At 38.6% G+C, this 18,199-nt stretch overlaps 1 protein-coding gene across 1 annotated transcript; it reads right to left on the bottom strand.

Moving 5' to 3' along the window:
- Positions 1 to 1,797: 1,797 nt before the first annotated feature.
- On the bottom strand, positions 1,798 to 17,399 carry lin52 (lin-52 DREAM MuvB core complex component). The gene is made up of 6 exons (XM_061743256.1): positions 17,371 to 17,399; positions 14,533 to 14,607; positions 14,405 to 14,442; positions 14,256 to 14,322; positions 13,495 to 13,578; positions 1,798 to 2,163 (listed from the first exon to the last, which is right to left on the bottom strand). The coding sequence occupies exons 1-6, from the start codon at positions 17,387 to 17,389 to the stop codon at positions 2,108 to 2,110; spliced, it is 339 nt and encodes a 112-aa protein (XP_061599240.1). The 5' UTR covers positions 17,390 to 17,399; the 3' UTR covers positions 1,798 to 2,107.
- Between the last annotated feature and the right edge of the window lie 800 nt (positions 17,400 to 18,199).

The following is an 18,199-nucleotide window of genomic DNA, read 5'->3' as shown; positions in this document are numbered from 1 at the left end:
ATGAATGGATGGACTGGTGATTTCTCTTCCTCTCCATATGGATGAGCAGCTCAGCGGGGGCTGACCCCGGTTCTTGAGTGGCTGCATGGCCGCAGGGAGCAGCCACCAGTGCAGCATCCTGAAGCTGCCACGGAGGATCAATGGTGCATGGTGGGAGCATCAACATGTGGCCACATTCAACTGGTTACCGGTGACGACAGGCTGCTGTTGATTATTTAATGCGAAAAAAAAATGATAATGAGGAATTTTTATATTTTATTGCTCCCCCCCTCCTCCCTTTTTTTTGCAACCATAAAACCTTTTGTATGTCTATGTGTGTGTATATACACACAGTATGCGTGTGTGTATGTATGTATGTATGTATATATGTAGGTGTGTGTATGTACTATTGTATTATTGCTTATACAAATACTGTATGGAATGATTTTTATTAATGACATTGCACTAATTTATAAAAGCTAACATTTTTTTGTGAAAAGGGTAGGCGTCATAAGCTTAGGCTTCAGTCTACACCTTTTGGTCCTTGGTCTTTACCTAAAATTGTATATACATTACATATTATATATATACATACCAAAAATTATATATATTTCTTTGTATAACACCGACGAATTACACTTGTACTTTGGGTTTGTGGGAATTGAAAGGACCAATAAACTAAACTAAAAACGTTTAAACAGGTTTTGAAAGACGCTGAAACTACTATGCAACCACAATACATGTATAAATGTTTGAAAGTGAACACTTCAGATGCTAAATAAAAATAAACTAGGAAAACTATTTAATCACATTGCTTTATAAACATAAAAATCCACCATAATCAGGTTTGCTAATTGCAGTTTAACAAGGACGTGGGTTTATTCAAGGACTCTGAATAATTGGCTATTTTATTAATTCAGCCTAGGCTACTCAAAAGGAAACCTTATAAAACATTACACTAAGCTACACAGGCTACCTGGTGGTTTTAGTTGCCTCTGTGCCAACAAGTGGCATTTTAGCTTAAAACTTTTAAAAATGAAAACTAGTCAGCAGCTCAAGGAGACAGATGTAAAATGTGGTAAATATTGGGCTACTGTCGCCGGCGTCTCCTGCATAGGCCGTGGTGCGTTCAGGGACCCCAAACCCCCCTCTCCACTCCCGAGAGCCTCCTCCTCCTCCGACGCATGCAGACAGGAAGAAGACAGATGTTTGGGAGGTCGTAAAAATGAAGACCTTTTATTTCCGCAGGGGTGAGCCAGGGTCCGTGTCGGCCTCGGTCCGTGTGAATCGGACAGACGATTAGGGGCTTATTAGCGGCCTGGGGAGAAGTGTAAGTTGTTGGGAGTGAGCAGCCGGAGCCCCTGCGACATCTCCAGCCGAGAACAGTCCGAGGCATTGTCTTACCTAATTACGGCGGATGGACTTCTTTTTGTTTCCCATTCGGCATGCCTGTCTAATCCCCTTTTTGCCCGGACAAGGCTGGAGTGTGCTAATTAGAAAAGAAATGGTCCTCGTAATTATGTCAACTCTCGTTAACAGCGATGACAATGAGCAATATTATTTTTGCGCAATGTTTTGTGTAGGGACCCTGTTTCCAAGGCTCATTAAACGGAAATCGTGCCCTGTTAGCCGGGAACCCCTTACACGAACACAGCCAAGAGGTGCTGCACTTTGAGGAATGGAGCAGACATGAAGTTATTGCCCTAATTAAAATCTGAACGCTCTCAAAAACACTTGCATCAACTATGTTAGTTGCTTTGGTTTAAAACCCACATAAAGGAGGCATTAAAAAAAAACAAAAAAACAATCAGCACATTTTCCTTTGAACACTTTATTATACAATTGAGGAAAAAAAGTTTAAAAGAAAAGTAATAAATAAGGAAAACTAAATGAAGATAGAATCATAAGCCACTGAGATATTCAGTGAATGGTACCCAATGAAGTAAAGGCATCTAGGAGCCTACAGCAGGTGCACCGAGGAACCTGGAGAAGTCCCCAGCTGTGTCAGTGAACATTGTGGATCAACAGTCTTTGAACTTTGTTGTGAAGCTCTAAACAGTGACTGAACATAGAGCAGGATCAAAGCGGACTCCCAAATCTCCCAAATCTCCCATCCTTGACAACAACGTCACTTCTTGGGCCTTTCCAAAATATTCAGGAACTTCCCCCTGGTCATTTCTCTGGCTGGAGGGAAAAAAAACAACATAATACATATTAAAAGAGCTCTGTTAATCAACGTAATGCTCAGAAGAGATTGCTACTTTAATTAGTTTCACCAACTTCTAAAAACCTTTGTTAGGAATTTTTAGATAATCAGTGTAACGCATCATTTTTCTTATGGTCCAACAACTACAGAACAGCTGGGTAGTGATGCAAAGCACTGAGAGGCAATTTATAGAAACATCTGTTCATTCAGGAAATGGAAACAAACAAACATGAAACAGAGGAATCAAACAGTTATGTGAAGGCATGACTGATACCTCAGTGTAGTGGGACAAAAGTATTCACGCAAGGAACCAAGATGGAGAGAAGAGAGGACAGAGTGAAGAGAACAAAAGTAACATTTCTTTACATGCCGTTAAGGGATATGGACATTTGTATAAGAGACGCATGAAAAGTAAAAATTAGGTAGAAGCAGTGGAGCTAACCTCTACAATAACAAAAGCTGCAATTGAATAATGCAGTAAATTTCAGCGTAAAAGGTGAAGATAAGTAGAACTAATTTAGTAAAATGTTAGATTTTCAAGATGTTACTCATTCATACATGACTGGCATTACACTTCTGAGTAAGAGATTATGAGCTTTGACAGAACTCTAGCCGAACTAAGAGAGATGTGTGAGTATGTATATTAGTATGTAAAAGTACACCAAAGTACAAATCTTCTGAAATTTCATTAAACTTAGCATACTAATGACTCAAAGATAAAAGAGGAACGTCCTAAACTTTGTTATGGACCTTATCATCTTCTTTCAAACCGATAGAAAATATCAGAGTTAATATTTCACAACATATTAGAAAAGGTCTAAATGTAAACATTTAAAAATGTTCATTTCAAATGTGCGTAATGAGTTAAGTTATGGATGTCACTACACTTCACTTCAAATTTCATCATTTCACATCTATTGTGGATATTAACCGCATTAGTAGAGTTAACATGGACAGTTTTTGCAGGGTGGTAATAGCACAAGTGAAATTCTTTTTTTTTTTTTTTTTAATAGGCATGTTGTTAATTGTGTGTCACTCTTCTGAAAGAGAGTAGTTTCTGCTGAAAGCCCTTTATGGAACTGGTTTTCACTGGGAATACAATCAGTCATGAGGTTTCTTGGCAAACACAAACTGCAGGGACTTAAAAAGGCAGTAGCCACATAAACCCTTGAGAGACAGGTAAAATCATTTATTACCGTATTGTCCCGAATATAAGACGACCCCGATTATAAGACGACCCCCTCTTTTTCAAGACTCAAGTTTATACAGAAAATAATTACAGTACATCTGAAACAAATGATTATAACAATATATTCGAGAGAAAAAGCATGTTATTTTGACTATTTGAAATCATTATCTTGAAGTTTGCATCATAACTTCTCCTCAGCTGCCGGTTTACCTGCCGAACTTTCACCCACTTTTCTCCAGATTGTCGCTACGTTTCTCCACTTTCTGTTATCTCTTCTCTTTTCTTTCTTATACTATTTTTTATTTTTCTTCTTCGTGACAGGGATTCGCTTTGGCCTGGGGAGTTAAATTCAGCATTCGCTTTAAAGATATCTGGCGCCATCTAGCGTTGTGAATGGGTATAACGTCTAGACCCCGAATGTAAGACGACCCACACTTTTTCAGTCTTATTTCAATGCAAAAAACACAGTCTTATATTCAGGCCAATACGGTACTTGATAAAGATAATAAGCTTCTCAGTTTCAGTATGTTTCAAAGCTGGAACCGTGTCAAGAACTGTAACTGGCATTTAACAAATCCTGTACAATCAATCAGATATAAAATGTAAAAGGTTTAAAGAGGACATATTTGAAATAAGCATTCATTAATTTTATAATGCGTTTATGTATATATATATAATATATATATATTTTTTTTTTTAAAGAGAAAAAAATGAGAAGGACCTCAGTTGACTGTTGTGTGCCTGTATTAGTAGAGAGGGGCCCCGCCTGCTCTGCCCACGGCAGCTAATGAAAAAGACGGGATATTTGGTAATTTAGATGAGCTGGCCAAGGTGGAATGATAATGGTGTGTCTGGGCGTGGGGGCCATATCACCTTGAGGTGTCCATCATTAAGTTAAAGATGACGCTAATTGGAATGGGTTGAATTCATTTTGCACTTTGCTGTCTTTTCAAATCTCCCTAAACAAAGTCATCAGCGGACTCTCAGACATGTAGAGGATGCTTTGGATTGAAAGGAAGCCATTAAAATTAGGTGAGAGAAAGCAATTACACCGGGATGACCTGTGAGACTGTCAGTGCGACGGTGTCACTTGCCTTTTTGGAGCAGTCACACAAGGAAGGGTGAAGAGCAGCGTTTTGATTTTTAAGGTGTCATGACTTTCTACCCCGTTATCCTTTTCTTCATTTCATGATGAGCCCAAACTTTAAAACAGATCAAGGATGGCTGTGACACCTCCCCGGAGATTTTTCACCTGGATTAATTTAGGTTCAGCTCAGCCTCCCTCTAGTCAGTCAGACTCAAATAACTAATATCATAATATCAAAGGCACCATTAAAGATAAATCAACTGTTAATTTATTGCTTTACTTTCATAAAAGGACAAGTGATATGATTTGTCTCTGTGATGGACTAGAGACCTGCCGCCTGATTAAAGCTGTTGGGATAAGCCCCATCATAGCTGGCGAGACATTTTTACTTTAAAACATTACGTGCAAGATTCCAACCAGCAGTTAACCTGACTGGATCGTAGAGACACACACGTTTTGTGTCACAGAATCACATAATAGAGATTTAGCCATTTCAGTTGCAGCATCAGTTTACATCAGTGACTAGATTATGCTCAATCTTTTAGTATTCACGTCAACAATGCCACTGCGATTCCTGTTCTGATACAAATGACATTTGGTTTTCACTAAGAAACAAGATTTCAAGTTCTAATCACATCCTATTTTGGTCCAAATGCCTGAATTTGTACTCAAACCACAGTAGTTCTGTGGTGGTCAATAAGCTGAAACAAAATGTCATTATATTATTATCATTGATGAAATTAAAAGATCTGGAGTAAATAGTTTAAAAATTGCATGTATCAACAATTTAAAGCATTAATGCAAAGAATTCCTTTGTAAAGTTAAAATGTTTAGAAGATAAAAGAACTAAATTAAAGCGAAGGATTACACAGTTCTGCCTTTGCTAAAGAAAGAATATCTCCCAAACTCTCAAACGGTTTGCTTGCTCGTAGCACACAGTCATGTACAAAAGACAGTACGCCCTCTTGTGCGCAGTGGCTCTTAATGAGGCAAACAACCTCAGACAAACACAGCAACATAATACAATTTCCCCACAGTGCCATTATTTATTTAACAAAAATGCAGCACAAAAGGAAAACAAATAACATAACAATAATGTGGGCAGCAATAACTTAAAGTAGGTGTTTCCTATCAATGATGTGGATGAACTTCAGGCCATTTGGGTCCAATTTTAAGCCAAACAATTCTACTTTGGTCTCAGTCGTAGGACATTATTCAAGAAGTCTTGTGGTTTGTTCAGAAGTAGTTTTCTATGTCTTATTTTCATACAGAATAGGGTTTCCCCAGATAACCCTTCCAAGCAACGTATTTTCTGAACTATAAGGCACTTTTTTCATAGGTTTTGAACCATGCAGCTTATACAAAGGTGCGCCTATTCTGTGGATTTTTCTTCCACCGCTCGCGGCGCTATAACTGGAATTAGAATAAAAACTAAGACAAAATAAATGCAAAGAAGAATATGCTACTTCTTCTTTAGCAGATAGAAGTAGAAGCAGATTTCAAACAGATAAATAAATACCGGTTACTTTCTCTTGGTTCTGTCCCGTTTTAATCAGCAAAGTTGCTGTCGTGTTAAAAGACACTGTTAGGAAAGGATCTATTTAAGTACAAACATGTACATCATTTACAGTTCAAACTCCTTCTGTACATGTAGTAAATATCTAATCTAACAACATAAATATCTGCGGCTTGGATATCTTTTTTTTTTTTTTTTTTAAATAGAGCGGATGCGGCTTGTATGCAGGTGCGGCTCTATATATCTTTTTTTAATAGTTTTTTGAAAGAATAGAGCGGGTGCGGATTATATGCAGGTGGCTTATAGTCCAGAAAATACGGTATATATATATATATATATATATATATATATATTTTTTTTTTTAACCTATTCACACAAATACACTTGCAGTACAGAGCTCCTATTATATGTTAACTTTATATACAGCAGCACTTTCATTTTTACACTCATACCCCAAAGAGCGCATTGGTATCAGTGCCCATGGGAGTGAGTGTGAGGTTGTTTGGACGCGTGGCCCTGTGATGAACTGGAAGCCCTTCCCCAGTCTACCCTGCCTCCCCAGAAGAGAGCTGGGATAGACTCCGGCTGATCCCTGTGACGCTGAATAGGAAGAAACAGGTATAGATAGCGGACAAATAAACTGAATAATGTTCCCCACTGCTGAACTTGAGACCGTTAACAAATGGTTTTATGCTTTCCAGATTGATGTGCAAAGACAATTGTTTGTCTAAGACCATTGCTTATGTCCTTCTTTCTTGGAATAATGTTAGCAAATATCTGAGCGCTCCAGACCATCAAGCTGACAAAACACGGGCTTTTTAACAAGGGTCTGCACAGCTGCTGCTAATCATTTCATCAAGGGCTGATGATTAGAAGCACATGGCTGTGACTCCCCTCTTAAATCTGAAGGAAGGAGAAAGGGGGTACTTTGTACTGCCCAGATTTATTTATTTTTGTTGTCTTTTTGGCTTCATTTTCACCAATAAATAATACACGCATGTACATTACTGTAATGTATTTGAGAATTTCATAAAACATTTACATTTTCCCAAGATGTCCAAGAAGATAAAAAATCTCAGATAGCCACCTATTGGCTCACTGATCAACACACAAACATGCACAGGCTTTGTCATATGCTTAGGGAGATCAATACTGATTAGGGGGCCTCAGACATTTGTTTAGTTGATTAGAAAGGTCAATTACTAATTTTGAACTAAGTTAATCAGCATCTTGTTACGACTGCCATCCATACTAAATGACATTTCATGGATTTTGCGGGGCATCACCTTGCCCTGTTGATTTGTTGCCATGTGATTATTGTTAAGCTCCAACTGCCCAGATTTCATCACGGTCTAATGCAGTACTCTAGTTAAAAATAAAATTTAAAAAAAAAAGTACATTATCTCTCAATTTTACTCAAAATGAGTGTTTACTATTTTCTCAAAGTATCATAAATCCATGGTTTCAGAGCAACAATGGAGATTAACCTAAATCTACAAACTGCTAAATGAGCCAGCAGACTATTCAAAACGTTGCCTACTTTTCTAATCTAAACAGAAAGCTCCATAAGCCATTTCTGCCAAAATATTTCTGCAATTTACTGCCCCACACTGTCAAATCATTTTCATTTGGCAAATCCCAGGTGGAATGAATGCAAATGCAGAGGAAATGCATTGGTGTAACATCTTACTTTCCCCTCCTTTATGGCAAGTGATCTGGGTGTCATTCTCACAGCCCCCACCACCACTCCCCTGTGTATAAAACGAGAGTAATCATCAATTTGTCCCCTAAAACCTCCACTCCCCCCCCCTTCCTGGTGAGCTGCTGGAGCGCTATTAGCTGCAAAGATAGATGACCACCTGGTTTAACTGGAGTCTGGAATCCCAGCCCTAACTGTCCAAATTCACTTTCATTAGGAGTTAAGGGGACTTATCTGACCCTCCCTGCCCATTCCTGAGTGCTGCTTAGCTACTACGGCATGTAAGCTTTATTTAATGGATTTAACATCCACTTTCACTGCCCTCCTCCCTGGGGACAATCGAAACACAGAGGAGCTGACACACACAAACACTCAAGCATGGAAACAGTTGAAGGCACACATATTCATCTGACGTAGCCACCCCAATACCCCCACCTTGAAACATATACACCTGACGCTCATGTTTGTGTTCAAAATTCAATTACCCACTTATTGATACTTCACAGGGATATTTAAGATGCAGACACGAGCTGTGATTTCCCAGGGGAGCCCTGGTTCCTCTTTATGTCCCAACCGTGAGGGCCCAGCCCTCCTCCCCATCCAATGCATTTTCGCCTGGCTGACAAACACACACACACACACACACACACACACACACACACGTTCACACACCAAAACAAACACATCTGCACCCCTCAACCCCTGCCCCAGCCCATGGCTGTTCAAGAGGTGTCCTTATTAATAGGCAATCAGTCAAAAATAATTCATTAAAAAGCCTAAAAGGTTTTACACCCGCACTATGATTAGCTGGGAAAGAAAATCCAATGAATTCCTAATGCCTTTATGGAAATGAGATGTCATTTCCGATCTGCTCAGGGAGGCAGCAGGCAGGCAGGACTGACGAGTGTTGTGCGAGTGTGCAAGAGTGTGTGCGTTCTGCTCTGCCCCTCTCTTCTTTCACACAGTTCCAACACGGACCCTGCTTAAGATACAGCACGCTCCATCAGACACAGCTGCAACCTGCTACACAATGGAAGGAGATGTTCATGTCATTCCGCTGCAAAATGTGTATGGAACTACTGAAGATTTTCCAATCTGACAGAGAAACTTCATACTCTCACGGCTACTTAACATAAACCACAATCATTTGAGCAGTTTTGCTTTAAGAGACAATCTGTGCACAAGGCCATGAGGGTACTGAATTTAAAGATGATTAAAATAACAAAAGCAAGTGATAAAGCCAAGATATACTTTTTTTGTTTTGTTTGTGTGTGTAATCTTAAAGGAAATGCTTTAACTGCATTCAGAGTAGGAATGGGCGATATTTTACCGTTCACGATATACCGTCAAAATAATTCCTCACGATAAGAATTTGTCATGACGCGGTAAAAACGATAAATTCCCGTTGATGATGTTTTTGTGTAAAGCCTGAATTATGGTTCTGCGTTAAATCCACGCACAATGTACGTGAAGGAAGGAAGGGAGGAAGGAAACAAGGAAAGAAGGAAAGAAGGAAGGAAGGAAGGATATATAAAATAGGAAGGGAAGAAGGAAGGAGAGAGCAGGAGGAAAGAAGGAAGGAAGAAAGGAAAGGGAGAAGGAAGGGAGAAAACAAGGAAAGGAGGAAGGAAGGGAGAAAAGAGGAAGGGGAGAAGGAAGGAGAGAGCAGGAGGAAAGAAGGAAGGAAGGAAGGAAGGAAGGAAGGAGGGAAGGAAAGGGGAGAAGGAAGGGAGAAAACAAGGAAAGGAGGAAGGAAGGGAGAAAAGAGGAAGGGGAGAAGGAAGGAGAGAGCAGGAGGAAAGAAGGAAGGAAGGGAAAAAAGAAGGAAGGAAAGAAGGAAGGAGAGAGCAGGAGGAACGAAGGAAGAAAGGAAAGGGAGAAGGAAGGGAGAAAACAAGGAAAGGAGGAAGGAAGGGGGAAGAAGGAAGGAGAGAGCAGGAAGGAAGGAAGGAAGGAAGGAAGGAAGGAAGGAAGGAAAGAGGAGAAGGAAGGGAGAAAACAAGGAAAGGAGGAAGGGAAGAAGGAAGGAAGGAAGGAAATGAGCCAGAAAGAAAGAAAGAAAGAAAGAAAGAAAGAAAGAAAGAAAGAAAGAAAGAAAGAAAGAAAGAAAGAAAGAAAGAAAGAAAGAAAGATAAATTCCCGTTGATGACGTTTTTGTGTAACAAACATGGTGGATCTGAGAGCGAGATAGATTTATAGTTAAAAAGATGGAGTTGAATTGGTATTTTTTTTTAATCGTCATTTTTATCGTTATCAGGATAAATGCCAGAAATTATCGTGATACATTTTTTAGTCCATACCGCCCATCCCTAATTCAGAGCTATTTTGAGCTCCAAGGAGACTTAGGAGAGAAGTGAAAACACAAGCATTGTAAAACACTAGAGGTGAAGAGGAGGAAGAGCAGTAGTAGTGGTGGTGGGGAGACACACCCTCTCCCTCATTCAGCGGCTGTCAGCTCAGGCACTTCATAACCACCCGCCCAGCGGTCAGCCCGCCCTGATGGATTGATGAAGGCACATTAGCACGAGTGGGGCTCAGTGAATGCAATCAGATTCAGCGCCGGCATGTTTCTAATAGGCTCGAGATTGATCCTGAGGCTGGGGAGAAGGTGGCAGCGAATGCTGGCCCATTAGGAGCCGTCAGGGCTGGGTGCCCTTCAGCCTCACCTTCACACAGGCACATGCAACAGGGGTCTGACTGGGAGGTACTGTGGCAGAGGTGAGGAGTTCTCCAGGCTCTGGAGGGGGGAAGAGGCCACAACAGGTGGTCTGGGGATTTACTGAGGGACATTTTTCTTGCAGAAAGGTTTTCGCTGTGAAACTAAAGTTCTCTACAATTTTTCGCAGAGTGACTTATTTTCTATGTGACTTTTTTTTACCAGGTGAAGGAGACTTAAACATAGTAAACATAACCACCTTGACAAGATATACGTCTGTGGTCATTTTCGTACCACGACTGTGGCCGTGAAGCTTTAGAAATCACACAGCTCCCATGATTAGGTGTATAATTGACTCTTGATTTGAAAATGACTTAATATGTATAATTGTTGCTCATTTCATACTGGTTTTAAAGTTAGAAAATAAAAAAGGAATCCCAAGTGAAATTCAGCCACAGCTAAACATAAATCACAGCACAACCTCATTCTTTCTGCATATTAATACGAAGGCTCTCTTGCTTACCATATGATAAACATCCATACTTACACTGAGTGGGGACTTCAGAAACTATATTAATTTAAAAGATGCCTCAATTCTATGAGCAAACCACATAGATATAATATACATGTCCTAAAAAAAAGTGCATAAAAAAGTGTGACGGAATTAGGTTTAATGTAAAACTTTAATTCTTTAGCAATTGATTGAAAAATATTTGTACCATGTCTTCCTTAACCTTTGTATCTTGTAAACCTAACATGCAGACGTCTTTGTTAAAGAAATAAAAACAAACAAAACTATATGATACACTTTGGCTCAATTGTCTGTGTCATACAAACTTCAGATTTCACATTAAGATGTGAGCAAGCTAAGCATGTCTTTTCCAGAATTAAGCAGAATTTGGACCAAGTGGTGCAATGTCTGCTGATGAACTACATGGGAGGTATTTGAGACTTTCATTTTGTAAACCTTGCATATCAAATGAGTCTCGTCTAACCCAACCACCACAATATCACTGCAGAATCCAAAGTGTACCCAAACACTTGCCTACACTGAAGAAGATAATAATAAACTAAGGACTCTGGCAACAACACCTGTTCCTCAAAACTGAAGAAACTTGTGCAGAAAATCATATTTGACAACTAAGCATTTAATTAAAAAAAATGCAGAATCAGTTCAAAATGTAAGAAAATATGAATGACTCTAATGTGACCCCCCCCCTGCAAACACTTCTTTGATAACTTACGCTAAATGGCAGAAATAAGCAACTTATTTCTTATTTACTTAACTTTTAATGAATATAAACTACAAGGACTGCAGCTGAAATGTGAGATTCTTTTTCTAATGCCGGCTCCGATAAAGTTCTCTAAATTAACAGAACATCAGAGATAGAAAAGTATTAAACGGTTTCAGTAGCCTTGAGCCCACAAGTGTGCGAAATGACACAACCCACTGGCTGTACCCAGAAGCTGAGGCCCTTCGGTGCATCCCGAGGGAACACTCAGCTTTCAATTACCTCCGATAGCAGCACTTATCAGAGTCTTCAGCTTTCCCCAGAGACTGGAGGCTTGATGCCCACGCTCAGCAACCTACGACTGCGGCATTCATCATGGGGTGGAGTAACAGCTGGGGCCTGAGGCGGAGGCACGCGCCAAGTCCCTGTGGGACCAACAGGGCCAGCGTTACACCGCCATATTTTTTGGGGGGGCTTTTTGGAAGGGGTTGTTGCATCCTCGATTAACCTCCACATTTCTACTTATATACAACAAAATTGTACAAAAGAAAATGCAGGAACCTGCACTAGTAGTGCTTAAGCTCACTTTCTCACCAGGGTGGGTTTGGGTGAGTTTTCACTGCCTGATTGTGCTCTGCTCATTAACCAGCTCTCTCTTTAATGGTCCACATGTTTAAGGGGGAGGGGCAGTAAATTCTGTTCCCCGTCCTGGCTCTGCCGTGCCTCTGCAGAGTATGTTTACGGGCACTGAAGAGTGCACAAACATGATGAAAAAGTAGCTGAGATTTACAGACCCTCCCTTGACAGCCAGGAAAAGGAGAAAATTAAACCAGAGAGCATTAAACAGGCACCGATTACAGGGCTGCTCTGACACCAATAATAGCCATCATTGTGTCCCGTCATCTTGAGGTACATGACATGACTGCAAAGCCTGCAGCCCTGCACCTATGACCGCTAACATCTTTATTCCAGCAGGATTACATCACTCTTGAAGTTGAGGTCAAAGAGATTGAAAAGAAAAAAAAAACAACTAAATGAATGCGCAAATTATGACACAAATATACAACATTATTTGTTAGATTTGCTTTAGATTTGACCTTTTTTTGACACATTACTCAGAAGTACAATCTGAGGATTATTTTAGAGCACTGCATCTCTAAATCTTTATGAAAGCCTCTACAAATAATGTTAAATATAATTTAATGTAAATGAAAAGATCTGCAGACATCATTATTATTTAAACAGCCCTTATGAGCAGCCATCCTGGGTAAATTTACTAGACTTAGAAGACAAACTATGTAAATTTATTTATATATCTCATCCTAATAAGAGGCACATGTGCCACAATTCTTTGCTGCTTAACCAATGCTTTTTTACCAAACAAATTTATACCCCTTTTTCCTCTCAGGATAATATGAGCACTTAGCTACATCTCTCTAATCCACACTCTACAAGGATTATGACAATGGAGGCGGTGGGGAATGGATTAAATAAATAGTTTGCATCCATCAAATGTTTGAGCATTTGTTCTATGAGCGCTTGTCTGCAAGCTCATGTTTCTTACCTTTTTCATTTAACAAAAAATTTACTTAAAATGGCAAATATTTCAAAACCTCAGTCATCTTATTTTTGACATTTAAACAAGAACTGATTCTAAACCGGAAAGTTAAAATGAAACCTATATCTATGCTGTCTTTGGATATTAAATCTAATCCTTGTGAAGTCAGCCTATGGGGAATTTGACCATGAATGCAGCGGCAGATCCTGTGAACTCTACTGAAATTAAATACAGGAGAAAAACCCTAGGAAGGCTCTCAGCACCATCTAGTGGTGACAATGTCAGTTATGAATGAACTGATCAGAAAAACTAACAAAAATGTGTTCAGGGAGTGTTATACTTTACAGTATCAAGTGACATTCATATACTTACACTCCTCTAACCCCAACTTGTAAGCAAGATTCTGCAGTCCTTTGACCTTCTCCATCAGATTGGCTGTGGTCAGACTTCCCAGCTCTGTGGAGGAGAGGTGGGACATATTACTAAAATTAGTTTGGATAAAATCAGATCGTATTTGACAGCATTATGAATTAAAGGTAGTGATGCACCGAAATTAAAATTGGTGGCTGAAACCGAAACCGAAAATAATAATAAACACTTGGCCGAATACCGAACAATACCGAACATGGTTCTTCGCAGTTTTTCATTTATTTTGCCAATTTTTTCACCATTGCATAAATCCAATAAATTTGATTTAGGCATGCTTTTCAAAGAAAAAATTATTTTACAAAATTACAAGGTAGAAAATATTTATTGAACATAAAAAACTAACTTTTAATTTCCCAGCATTATGTTGTTTTGGTTCCACCTCCTGGTGAATGTTAGGTAAAATTCTTATGTGGTTACCTTTTGGTTGGCCAACAATTTATGTTTGTGGTGCAACTGTTACGGGAGTGGCCAGTCCATTTCCTTATATTACAACGCCGAAATTGTTCGGTTTTTTTCCCACATATTCCACCGAACACCGAAAGTGTTTTTTTGCCATTTTCGGCCGAACAATTTCGGTTACCGAACAATCGGTGCATCACTAATTAAAGGCTGATTATGTCAATACTCTCCAGTTCCACATCAACTATTGCAGGTAGACAGAGAATCTTTCAAAGTGACAAAACAACAGTTTTTTTTGCACCAACCTCTCAGCATTTCAATGTCCTCACTCTCCAGCTCAGCCATCCACTTGGGGGGCGAGTTAGTGATGGGCTGCAATGAAGACACAGCAAAGGTCTCAGCAGGCAACTCAAAGCTCTTTATCATAGCATCGTGCCTATTTAACTATCCTCACATTTTTACAAGATGCAGCGAATTCTGCAACTCCTGGCACTAGGAGAGAAATTACAAGACGATCAAGGTTAAACATAATGCCATGCCACGACAACCAATTACAAAAGACAGGAGAGGATGTAAACTTACACTGCTCTGGCCACAGGTCTGGTGATGCTCTGTCCAGCTTCTCAAAACTCAACAAGGAAGTCTCAAAATCATCCCCTGACAAGACACAGAAAGTATGTTTTCTAAGGGAATGCAAATATAGTGCATTCATGTAATAATGTGTAAGAATTAAATCTAAGATGAACAATCAACACTCTTTTATGATTCATTAAACAAAAACGTAACCAAAAATGCAAAAAATATCAAACTTTGACCAGTTGTAATATATAAAATAATTATAATTTTCCTTTATCCTCACTGAAACTAAGTCTGGGATTGATAAAAGAATCAATAAAGAATCTGATCTGATCAATTCCCATATCTACACATGGTAAATAAGTAGACTCTCAAATTAACTGATTAAAGCAAACTTTAAAATTCCAGTAGGAGACATAAACTCATCCAAGAAGGTCCTATGGTTGTTTAATCAAAGGCTGGATTTAAGTCCAACAAAACCAGAATTGTGAATTCTGCTAAACTAAACTAATCTGCAAAACTAATCATAAATACTGTGCTGTTCCAGAAAAAAAAAAGTTTGCAAAGCAGCAGCCTCTTTCAAAGTTGGGGAAGTGAAAAGTAGTTTAAATATTGGCATATACTTCATCATTTGAGTGGGCTCCAAATGGGATTTCTTAATTAATGGTCCAACAACAGTTTTCTTAAAAAGATTAGGACAGAGTCTGTGAAAGTGACAGCTTTATAATCTCTACAATACTCAGGCATTTTTAACAGTAGAGGAGTAAGGAGAATGAGAAACCATGTTCAAAAGAGCCTGAAGACGGTATCATCTGTTTAAAAGAGTTCACGTATCCTAGTATGTGAAGAAGAAAGATCGTTAAGTAGTTTAGAAGATGACAGTGAGATTTTTGCCCTACTTTATCCAAGAGAGAGAGAGAGAGAGAGAGAGAGAGACAGTGGCTACTGAAAAACTGTACAAGAGAATAAGCCACTGAAAACTATATTGCGGTCACATGATTCAGAGAACCTTTTCAGTGCATTCTGGTTAATAATGTGCCTTTTATACAAGGTTTTACAACAACACATAAGATACTGCTCAAAAAGACTAAAATGTACTAAAACACTTTTAGTAAAAGTGTTCCCACGTGTACAATGCAACGAGAAGTCAAGGTATAAGGAGTAAACAGCTGTGTAGCTTTAAGAAAGCCACTTATCACTGAAGCTATTCAAAAGAGAAGAGTTTTTCAATTTTAAAAAGGAGCATTAAGACTTGACTCTGGGGCAGTGGAAAAAAGTCAAACTATCTCATAAGTTCCGGTAGTACAAAGTAAAAAGAATAGCAGATGACATGACACATCCATCACACTTTGTGTCTACCCTTTACATTCTGACAGGCAGCAACAACTTTTTCTTTCTTAAAGAAACTTTGTTAATGTAATAAAACACTTACACAAACGTGTTTTGGAGATCAGACTTTTAAGCAAAACAGAGTTCCTACTCACACCTTTTTATAGTACGAGTTGCAAAGGTTAATAAATACTTTAACAATAAAATTACAACAAAAAAATACAACATAACAGCACTTTTACTAATGGAGAAGCTGATGCACATGACAGGTTTCATGAAGTCTGAAGTGGGCAGAGGTGTCAAGTAACGTAGTACAAATACTTCGTTACCTTACTTAAGTAGAAATTTTGGTTATCTATACTTCACTGGAGTAATTATTTTTCAGACGACTTTTTACTTTTACTCCTTACATTTTCACACAATTATCTGTACTTTTTACTCCTTACATTTTAAAAACAGCCTTGTTACTCTATTTCATTTCGGCCTTTAAAACAAACTATCCAGTTAAATTGCTCCATCCGGATAGAGTGAATTTGGTTGTGGTTGTTTCAGATGTTCTTGTCCAGTTTTGTTCTTACATCCGTTGCCCTCAGATTCCTGCAACTAAACTTGGATGTACATTCCAATAAAGGTTAGGATAAATGATAACATGCCTCTGAAGTTTGACTTTTTGCACCATTACAATACTTATAGGCAACTATTCATCATATCTTCTGCTCTCTGAAACACACGCTAATGCTCAATAGTACAAATATATGGTTCTTTAATATATTTGCATTATACTAAGATGCATTCATTTTAATGGCTTTTGTCCTTAATGGCTTTTTTCCCCCTTACATTACTTTTACTTTTATAGTTTAAGTAGTTTTGAAACCAGTACTTTTATACTTTTACTTGAGTAAAAAACTTGAGTTGATACTTCAACTTCTACAGGAGTATTTTTAAATTCTAGTAACTTCTACCTGAGTGATGAATGTGAATACTTTTGACACCTCTGGTCAGGGATCCAGTTAGATACATTGCATATGATAAAGTATATTACTTTGTCTTTTTTTTCCAGGCTGAATTAATATAAATATATTTATGAAGGCAATTTCAAAAGGCAGATCATGGGGAAAAGCATTTCGGTAGTAAAACCCTTCACGTTTAGTTCTTGCCATTTTCTGAAACAATTAAACAGTTGTTAGAAACAGTCATCTAAATAGGGCTGAGTTAGGTTTTTCGTCGCAGAAAAGCAGATTTAAAGCCAGCATCATACACACAATCAGCTGAGCTGAACAGTAAATTGGATCCAGCTGTCTACGAGCGTCTTTACATACAAACACTGGGGCTAGTGTAGCCTCTTAGTCAACGGAAAACACATCCAAACAGTGAGAATACCACTGGAACATGAGTATTGTGTAACCTCTGGATGCTCACATTACACAGCATTACCGTCGTCAACGATTGAGTGGAGATAAAATGGTGAAATTTACAATTTATTTACATCGTATCGAGTATGGAATTAGAATTTACCTCCATTTGGAGACGCCATCTTCAGAACAGTCACGTGACGAGCGACAGCCAATGAGAACAGCCAGAGTCTTTGTTGACGACGGGCTCCGCACTTCCTGGAGACGGCCACTAGAGGGCGCCTCCTCTTCTGGTTACCATGGTCACGGTGTAGCTGTTCTTAATTAGGCTGGTCCTACTTTAAAACTAAATACTGAATTATAATGAATTTAATATTATCAGAGGTGTCAAAAGTATTCACATTCATTACTCAGGTAGAAGTATATATACTAGAGTTTAAAAAGACTCCTGAAGAAGTTGAAGTATCAACTCAATTTTTTTACTCAAGTAAAAGTATAAAAGTACTGGTTTCAAAACTACTTAAAGTATAAAAGTAAAAGTAATGTAAGGGGGAAAAAGCAATTGAAAATGAATGCATCTTAGTATAATGCAAATATATTAAAGAACCTTAACTTTGAACATTGAACATTGAACTATTGAACCGTTTCAGAGAGCAGAAGATATGATGACTAGTTGCCTATGGCTATAAGTATTGTAATGGTGCAAAAAGTCAAACTTCAGAGACATGTTATCATTTATCCTAACCTTTATTGGAATGTACATCCAAGTTTAGTTGCAGGAATCTGAGGGAACGGATGTAAGAACAAAACTGGACAAGAACATCTGAAACAACCACAACCCAATTCACTCTATCCGGATGGAGCAATTTAACTGGATAGTTTTTTTTTAAAGGCCGAAATGAAATAGAGTAACAAGGCTGTTTTTAAAATGTAAGGAGTAAAATGTACAGATAATTGCGTGAAAATGTAAGGAGTAAAAGTAAAAGTCGTCT

This window comes from Cololabis saira, chromosome 16 (assembly GCF_033807715.1).
Source record: "Cololabis saira isolate AMF1-May2022 chromosome 16, fColSai1.1, whole genome shotgun sequence".
NCBI classification, from domain to species: domain Eukaryota; kingdom Metazoa; phylum Chordata; class Actinopteri; order Beloniformes; family Belonidae; genus Cololabis; species Cololabis saira.
Note: the sequence above shows the minus strand (reverse complement) of the source record. Positions and strands in the feature narration are given on the sequence as shown.

Excerpts from the sequence above, each read along its gene's own strand:
- lin52 (XM_061743256.1), bottom strand. Across the intron at positions 14,443-14,532 it reads AGACCTGTGGCCAGAGCAGT|TGCCAGGAGTTGCAGAATTC; the intron begins GTAAGTTTACAT and ends TTTCTCTCCTAG. Across the intron at positions 2,164-13,494 it reads CAAGTTGGGGTTAGAGGAGT|CCAGAGAAATGACCAGGGGG; the intron begins GTAAGTATATGA and ends TTTTCCCTCCAG.